This window comes from Phalacrocorax aristotelis, chromosome 16 (genome assembly GCF_949628215.1).
Source record: "Phalacrocorax aristotelis chromosome 16, bGulAri2.1, whole genome shotgun sequence".
Lineage (NCBI taxonomy): Eukaryota > Metazoa > Chordata > Aves > Suliformes > Phalacrocoracidae > Phalacrocorax > Phalacrocorax aristotelis.
This window is the reverse complement of record NC_134291.1, coordinates 14647128-14656387: the sequence shown is the minus strand read 5'-3', so window position 1 is coordinate 14656387 and position 9260 is coordinate 14647128. Positions and strand designations below refer to the sequence as shown.

Here is a 9260-nt window from a genome sequence, read left to right as displayed (position 1 = left end):
AGATTAAATAAGGCCCCAGCGCCTTCAGGGGTGCCACGTACCCGCGTGTGGCCGGTACGACCCCGTGGCTCGCCGGCACGGCTGCGAGCCGGAACTCGATGTGTGGGGTCGGGGTTGTCACCGGTAATAGAGTCCCCCAGCGGAGCGCGGCCCGGACGGCTGCGGGGGAGCACCGGGGGCGCCGCGCTCGGGCCGCCCCGCGTCCGCCGTTCACCGCCGCGCCCCGGGGCCGGCTGGCGCTGGGGGCGGGAAGGGGGGGGGGTGGGGTGGAGATGAGAGCTCGGCCCGGCCTGGAGGCGGGCGGGGGCTGCGGCGAGATGGCGGGTCCGGCCGCCGAGCGGGAGCGGCAGGAGCGGCTGCGGGAGGCGGCGGCGCTGGGGGACGCGGAGGAGGTGCGGCGGCTGGTGGAGCTGGGGGTCAGCCTCAACTCCCAGAACGAAGTCAACGGCTGGTAAGGCTCCGCCGCTGCTGCGGCAGGGGTTGCTCCTCGGGTTTTCCAGAGCCGCCGCATCCGCGGCTTCCCCCTTTCACGTGAAACACTAATCGTTTCGAATTGAGAACGAAATTAAAAGGTCGATGCGCTGCCAAATGCTGCTTCGCGTGGCTGTCTCTGGTCCAGAGAGGGAGAACCGGGGGTGCAGCCGCCACCCGCCGCTACAGACACGCATCGCCGAGCCCGCTCCTGCTTGGCCTCTGTGGCGTTTGCTGCTTCTCCAGGTCGCTGTGCTCTTACTTTATATTGCTTTATTTGCTTGGAAGGGCACGCTGGCGGCCTGAGGCGGCCCCTTAGCTCCTAAATCCGGTTTGAAAATTACTTTCCCCTGCAAGGAGACGCGCCCGCCGCTTCAGCGTAACCTGTAGGTGACATCTCATCCAGATACCGCCCGATGACACTAAAGCTGAGGCTTTTCTGTAGCTGACGCTTGTACGAGTGCGACTCAGTACACGAATACGCACGCAGAAAAACCTTACCTGAAGCAGGATTTACATGGCGTTTTACGGTACGTCCTGTGCTGTCGTGCTTGAAGTTGTATTTAAAAATAGGAAGAATAAAATTAGGAAAGGAGCTAGACGTCTAAAGATGAAAGTTCGATCAGTGATTTTGGGAAGCGTGGGACACCTGCAACCTGAGGGTCAAATTGTGGTGATTAAAATCAGAACGTGTGAAAATTTAAGGTAACTGATTCATAAAACACTGAATTATCTTGGTAAGATAAACAGCTGCTTGTCATCAAAATGAGTTTGTGTCTAAAAACTGGCACTGGTAAAGAAATCAGTCATAAAATATAATTATTTTAAAAAATAACAACCTGGTCATTTTTAACTATGGCAATACATGGATCTTCACTGTTATTTAAATTTGCTTGTAGAAATTAAATTTCTCCAGTGAGCTTCTCAGTACATCCAGTGCCAAGAGGTGCCGAGCACTTACATTTTGATGGTACCTCTCCGCGTGAGGCCACATGAAATGGTCAGGACGGATCCCAAAACGAGGCCAACGCTTTTGAGGCTTACCTACCTCCTCTACAAACTCAACCCACAGATTTCGCACTCAAAGCAAACCCAGCCCTTCCGCCTGCGCTTTTTCCCCACCACTTCGGTCCAAACTAGTTTATGACTTGGCAGTTCACTCCTCCTGAATTCACGCAGGCTACTCACACTCCTTTCACAAGGAGATATTTATGAACAGTCCAGAAAATGCTGCACGGAAAAAGTAAACAAACATGGTCTGAGCTTCATGGAGGTGGTCTCCGATTTGGTGGGGTCTTTGGTGTTAAAAATTCAGGAATACTTTCTGCTGACAAGGTTCTTTTACCCCATTTAAAAATGGCACTTTCTAGCTGAAACGCACAGCCCAACCTTGCAGACAAAACACAGGATTTTACAATAGCACTAGCAGTATCGCCTCTGAAACACTGATTGTGCGGCCCCGCCTAGGACAGTCTATGAAGAAACGCAATACGTATACGTACACTAACCTCATGTCTCTTCAGTTCGATCTAATTCTACATAACCTCTTGCTGCAGTGACTAGTCTCATTACCTCATACTTTCTGCCATCCAAATACATTAGGAAGAAGAAAGAGTAGAACTGAGCCTTTTGTTTCGGTAAGACAGGTCTATTAAGTCAAAACATGTAACGGTGAACAAGGTTTTGCAAGTCACCTTGTCGTCTTGGTTTTATCTGGTTTGTATCCCTCTCTCTTCTCCCTTACATCCTTCTATGCAAGCAAACCTAAAAGAGCAGAGTTTTGTTTAGGAAGTTGGGAGTTACAGTCAAGATAAAATTTTGTGGTCCAATGACTGTGCGTCTCAAAAAAAGAAGGGTGGAAAAAGCTTTTTGGAGCTAAACTTTCAGCTGAAACTTTTTCCCTAAGTTTGTTATTTTCCCTGCTTTAGTTTATTTAATTCTTTTTAAAAAAAAAAAAAGCAAGAAACAATCTGGAGAAGGGTTAAGTGTGTTCATTTTTCCAAACAGCTTCCTTCAGCTGGAGCTAGTGAATTAAAAGATAAAAAGCTGGGGAAAGGTCAAGCATCACTAGATGTTCTCTCTCTCTCCCCAGAATAGGGAAGAAAGGCAAGGCAAGTTATAATGTGGGAGTCAACTAATTCCCTAATACTAAGCACTAAATAAGCTCAGTAGCTTTTAGGATGTTTCTTTCCTATGTCTCTCTAAGTCAGCAACTGAAAATAATAGTTTAAAAAAACCCTAGAAAAGCAATTAGTTCTGTGCATCAGTTACAGGTCGCGGAAAACTTGTTGTCTGCAGATGAAAGCTTGGGAATTGCTGGTGCAGCAGATAGCAGCTGGGCAAAGAACTGCGCTTACGATATTTTAAACATCATTTACTTTCCAAAAAGTGCAAGTCATTGTGCTGACAGTATTAATTAAACAGTAAAAATAGCATCCTATGAGCACACTTACGTACACTCAAGTATTTTAAGTACAACTTTCTCTTTCAAAGATCAAGATAGCATACACGAGGCTTCTTTTAATATTTCTTCTTCCAGAAAAGCTAGTAGCCTAATAAATGACAAATTGAAGAGATCTTGAACTTTAAAAATAGCACTATGGTAACTTGGTATCAGGAGCATTAGAGCAAGGGAAAACTGCATCGGCAGGTGTCACTGCAGGCTCCGAACCCGGTGTAAATTGCCAAGGAAGACTGCAATTAAAACCTTTTTTATGTTAGACATGCATTAGGTCTTGTTCTTCTCATAGGCGGCAAGAGCGAGTGGAAATTAATCTGCCGGAATTCAGGATTTCAAACAGTGTTAACGTTTTCCCCGTGCAGGACTTGTTTGCACTGGGCATGTAAACGGAACCATGCTCCAGTGGTGGCTTACCTGCTGCACGCCGGCGCTGACACGGAGATCCTCACCAAGAAGGGAGAAAGGCCGGCCCAGTTAACGTCAAAGAGGGAGATAAGGAAGATGTTGGGAGGTAAATCTATAGGCTATGCGATACGAGCGTCAAAGACTGTAGTAAAAGGCTGTTTAAAGCACGTATGTTCCAATTTTGCATGTGAAGATACTGCGCTTGGGTTTTAGGAATAACTGTGAGACTTGATTCTGGAGTGGTTACTTGGTGAGAAACCGAAGTTTAAGGAAAGAGGATTACCAACTAATGCTGTACTCAGCTGGCCAAACTTTTTTCTAAATACTGAAAAATTAGAAAAATGCATTTTGAGACATGCCGTGATAAACCAGTGGCAGGTAGGTGCAGCTTCCTATTTTCTAAAGAGCAACAGGAGAAAAGCTCTCAAATCTGTGTGAAGCTCTTGTACAAGCAGCACCTAATTCTCCTGACGTTCTGTGGAGCTTAGCTGCTGTTGAATAAATCGAAAGTTACCAGCCCAGCTCGTTAAAGGGCAGCGGTAGAGCACTTTTACCGTGTTTTGTAACTGTTGGAGCGGGGTAGGCTTTGCTGCTAGAGGCGATAAGTAATGTGAAATGTGGTCGATTAACAACCTCTTTCCTCCCCTTTGTGTTCCCTTGCCTGTTTTTGTTTTCGTCATTGTCTCCCAGCTGTTGAATTGGTAATGTTTCAGCTCTCCCAGTACTGCATGTTCTTCTCCCTTTATCCCCTGCCTTAATATCGAACAACGTCTCACCCTTTGTTTTTCATTGCCTTATACATTATGAAGACGATAGCATTATACCACCAGAGAGCACGTTACAACGTGCTGCCTTCGGATTACACCAACCCAAAGCAAACCAAAAGCAGTCGGTGTTTAGAAGGAAATAGCACCCCCAGAATTACTGAGATCAGACTCTGCTTTTGTGTTTGCTGATTTGCAACACCTGAGCACGGTTCTGGCTACTGTAGAAAAAAGGCGTTGTGCTTTTTGATTCATCTTTTATCCTGTGATGCTTTTAACACTCCACTCCCTCCCCATTAAAAAAAAAAAAAAGGGGGGGTGGAAGCTACCCCACAGTGCAATAGCAATGCTTTTTTCTCCTCAAATCAGTCTCGGAGAATGTTGTTTTGTTTGTTTTACAGTGGAAGATGATGAACTCCCAGACTTAAAGAAGGATTCAGATCTGCCAATCATCCCTAATTACCTGGCTAACCCCCCTTTCCCTTACGTTTATAACACCATGAGTAGCAGTATTCCAGATCCCTCCGTGAACGGGAGCATCTCACACGTAGAATCGCAAGATACCGACTCGTCTTCCTTACCCGATGAGGAGACTTGCACACATCCACCGCTGCAGCACGGGACTGCTGCTCCCCAGGCGGCTGGGAGCGGAGGCGTGCCGTCACTGCCCAGAGGGTATGCCGCACCGCCACATCCAAACCCCGTCCTTCAGAAAGGCCCCGTATACCAGGGAGCCGTGCCTTGGAGCAGAAGTCCCCCTTCGCCAGCTGGATCACACCAGTCCGTTCCTCAGCAGGAGAACAGCTCCTGCGCGGGGCCTGTGCCAGCATTTCAGCCGGTTTTCTTCACGGGAGCTTTTCCGCTTAATATGCAAGGTAACAGTAAAAGTCTCTTCTCGCTTTGTCTTAGAGCTTCTGTCATCTTGGACAGTGAAAAAATAGACTAACGAGGGTTACACGTATTCACAGCGCTTCTAGACACTTTCAGGTTGCCGTGCTTAGGCATTCAGGAAACATTTGAGGGGAATTAAAGAGGCAGATAGCCTGTTTCTGCTGGAACCGGTACTGAAATACTGATGAAAACATTTGCTATTTGCTTCAAATGCTATAAAAGCATGCAGATACCAGGGTAATCTAATTCTCTAAAGAGCATACTCCAGGTTTCAAATAGAGAACGTGAGTACACAGCCAGTGAGCTCAAGGGAGAACCTCCCATGGCTCCAGCTGCAGACCCGAGTCTGAGGTGAACTATTACATGATCTGCCACTTCAGCAGGTAAATATTGCCTGCCCAAAGAGGGAAGGCTGGCGTTTCCGCTTCAGTTCAGAATTGCATTAGAATCATAGATCGGTTTGGGCTGGAAGGGACCTTTAGAGCCCATCCAGTCCAACCCCCGCAGTGAGCAGGGACATCTTCAACCAGATCAGGTCGCTCAGAGCCCCCTCCAGCCTGGCCTTGAGTGTTTCCAGGGATGGTGCATCGACCACCTCTCTGGGCAACCTGGGCCAGGGTTTCACGAGCCTCATAAACAATTTCTTCCTTCTGTCTAGCCTAAATCCACCCTCTTTTAGTTTAAAACCCTTACCCCTTCCCTTATTGCAACAGGCCCTATTAAAGTGTCTGTCCCCATCCTCCCTTTAAGCACTGGGAGGCCGCAATAAGGTCCCCCCGCAGCCTTCTCTTCCCCAGCTGAACAACCCCAGCTCTCCCAGCCCGGCCTCGCAGCAGAGGGGCTCCAGCCCCCGGAGCATTTCTGTGCCCCCTCTGGCCCCGCTCCAACAGCCCCGTGTCTGTCCCGTGCTGAGGAGCCCCGAGCTGGAGGCGGCGCTGCAGGGGGGTCTCACAGAGCGGGGCAGAGGGGCAGCACCCCCTCCCTCGCCCTGCTGCCCGCGCTGCCAGGGATGCGGCCCAGGGCATGGTTGGCTGCTGGGCTGTGAGTGCCCATTGCCGGCTCATGTCCAGCTTTTCATCCCCCGGCACCCCCAAGTCCCTCTCCACAGGGCTGTTCTCCATCCCCCCATCCCCCAGCCTGTGCTGATACTGGGGGGCTGCCCTGACCCAGGTGCAGGACCTTGCGCTTGGCCTTGTTGAACCCACCATTCTTGAAATAAAAGCTGTTCCGGTGCCATGAATTAGCAAGAAGTTAAAATAATCCAGTTGAATCGTAGTACCTGATGACCAAAAGAATTAAAAAGCAATAAAAGCAATCTTGGATTGCCAAGGAAATTGATAACCTGTATCGTCCTCTGCTTTTAAGTTAGTTTAAATCCAGTAAGAGGAATATGCACGCAGAGGTTCCTACATGTGGATACACCCGCCGTATTAGACTTGTGATGATTTTTTTTTATATCGGTTGATGAAAGTCAACCTAATGAAACCGGTGGTCTTACAAGTCCAGTTGTTTGTGTGCTGAGGGTTCTTGTGTTGTTACAAATGATACAGACAAGGTTAACAGAACATAGATTTGGAAGTTAGTATAGAGGTACCTTTTCCAATTCCTTTATACATCTGCCTGTTAATGTACCTTTTTATTTCTAATAGAACTGGTGCTTAAAGTTAGAATACAAAACCCTAATCTTAGAGAAAATGACTTCATTGAAATTGAACTGGACAGACAAGAACTGACCTATAAGGAGCTGCTCCAAGTGAGTTGCCGTGAGCTGGGTGTTAACCCTGAGCACGTACAGAAGATCAGAAAATTACCAAATACAATGTTAAGAAAGGTAAGAACTCTAAATTTTGAAGTAACTTAAAAAAAAAGATCTTTAGGTTACCATTAAAAAGGAGTAATTTGTTGGGCACCTGCGTAGGCCCATGTTGGGATGAAAAAAAGCCAAAACAAAACCCAAAAACCCAAACAAACCTCTCTCCCACACCCCAAAAGAAAACCAAGCCAAAAAACCCCAAACCAAAAACCTCACTTCAGTTTTCAGCACTCAGTGGTTGTTGGGTAGGTGTCCAAAGCCAACTGCCTCTTCACTTCGGTGACACTTACCTCTGCAGCAAGCAGAAAACAGACCTGCTGACCTGTGTTACTGATGCATCACTGAGCTTTCTTTCACACTCAGATCGCTCTAGAGCATTGCTGGCATCAGTTGTGGAGCTAATCTGATCAGTACTGGATTAATAGACTTCCCTGTACGGCATCTGCACTGACTACAAGATGACTTAGTCAAGACGTGAAAGAAAAACAGACATAAGCAATTCTGTCACTTGCCAGCTTAGGTTGTTGAAAGGGCTGGTTTTATTTCCAGCTCTAATTAGCTCGGGCTCCCTGGGTGGGACTGCAGGACACTTACTGCTCCTTGGGGTGATACACAACCAATTCTGTTTAATGCTGTTTAGCAGCAGAGTGCTGCTGCGGAGGGGATCGGAGCGCGAGGCTGTCCTGTGGGAGGGTGTGCTCCGTTGCTCGCCAAGGACCCCGCCTAAGCCAGCGCCACGGCGGTGTTGGTGGGCCACTCTAGAGGAAGCTGCTTCTTGGGTAGAGGCACGAATCAATTCACGAGCTGCTAAGAATTACCAAGGGGGAAAAAAAGAGGCGCTGAGGGCGGGACGCAGTAGCTCTTCACAAGTGTAATTCCAGTAATCGCTCGCACTCACCGTCAGTATTGCATTCCTTCTAAAAATAGGCTTGAGTAGCTGAATAGGATCCCAGAATAGATTTAAGATGCAACTGGATGTCTGCTTTCCAGTGTAAAGAACTGTCATGTTTATGGATCGATACATACCGTGTTAGTATGAGCCTATTATTTTAACTTACCTTTGCAAAACTGAACAGACGGTTTATCACCTAACAACTTATTGTATTTATTTAAAGGACAAAGATGTTGCAAGGCTACAGGATTTCCAAGAACTGGAGCTTGTTCTAACAGTAAGCGACAAAAACTTACTTTTCAGAGTCCCAACACTTTCTGAACGGAGTGGTTATAACAAGAAGGCATCAGAACTGACATATTAATTGTTTAAAGACTAAACCAAAAAGATTTGTATGTCTCATTTTAAAATTACGTTTGAAATACAGTCTTATAAGGGCTAACGATGTGGGGAAAAAAATAACCTATTTTGTTAACCTCAAAATAAACTGAAGATGTTACGCACAGTTACAGCCTCTAGTTAATGTAAGAGCAATGAGTCTGATACGAAATAGCCTAATGCAAAGGAAGTATCTGTTAACGCAACACTTCTTACAAAAATCTTGAAATACCGTAGAGTTCGCAGCTCTCAGGGAAAGGCTTACCTTAAACTGTTCTAATCGCCGGTTTGCTATAAAATAGCAGAGGTACTCAAGCTAAAGAACCTGCCATGAAACCCATTTAATATTTGTACTAAGTCCATTCCCATTAACGGTCACTTTTTAGGTCCTGTATTTTAAGTCATATCTTATTTAGAAGGAAAAAAACCAGAAGGGTTTAAATCTGGAAGAAGCACAAAACTATGTCTAGTTTAAATACTATCAAGTGACTTATTACCTGTGATTTCTTAATCCCTGTTTACACTTTACCCTATTTCTCAGGTTGAAAACAAAAAGTGATAGTCCTTATCCAAATCATAAATATGCTCTCAACCAAAATCCCTTTCATTGTTGTCTGTCAGTATCTAGTATTGACATGTGCAGTTTAAAATACTATTTTTGTTACCCTATTGAAAACCCATCTCCAATGCTGCTTTAATTTCCCCTTTTAAAAGCACAAAAACTGTAATTTTATTTTCCTTTTACCTCCACATTCCTGAGAAAGATTGCATCTTGAAACTTCAGTGTTGCCTGTGTAAAAAGAAACTAGTGAAATGCCCAGGGTTTTCTGGGCTGATATTAGATCTTGACGTTCCTATGCAATGTATTTTCTTTTTTTTCCAGTGACTTGTGTTTATTTATGCTTCTTACTGAAAAATCACTTTTCCTGTTCCTTAAAACTCAGACTACTTTGCTATGAAATTCTGGAATAAATACATTGAAAAGTCTTTAAGAGCTGGATTTTACCGAATTTTTTAGGATTTTAGTTTTTACTCAGTCATTGGCATGTGAGGAAGAGTTTACCCTGGTAGGTTAACTGTAAAAGTACGCAGCATGAATTAGCTGAACAAACTGAAGTACGAGATGTAACAGGCCAACAACATACCGAAGTGGGCTGACTTCCCCACTGTTTCTTTGTCTTCGCC

The 9260-nt window shown here is 45.9% G+C and overlaps 1 protein-coding gene across 1 annotated transcript; it reads left to right on the top strand.

Moving 5' to 3' along the window:
* Positions 1 to 140: 140 nt before the first annotated feature.
* On the top strand, positions 141 to 9062 carry LOC142065467 (ankyrin repeat domain-containing protein 40-like). The gene is made up of 5 exons (XM_075111635.1): positions 141 to 451; positions 3295 to 3443; positions 4503 to 4976; positions 6642 to 6823; positions 7921 to 9062. The coding sequence occupies exons 1-5, from the start codon at positions 273 to 275 to the stop codon at positions 8059 to 8061; spliced, it is 1125 nt and encodes a 374-aa protein (XP_074967736.1). The 5' UTR covers positions 141 to 272; the 3' UTR covers positions 8062 to 9062.
* Positions 9063 to 9260: the final 198 nt, after the last annotated feature.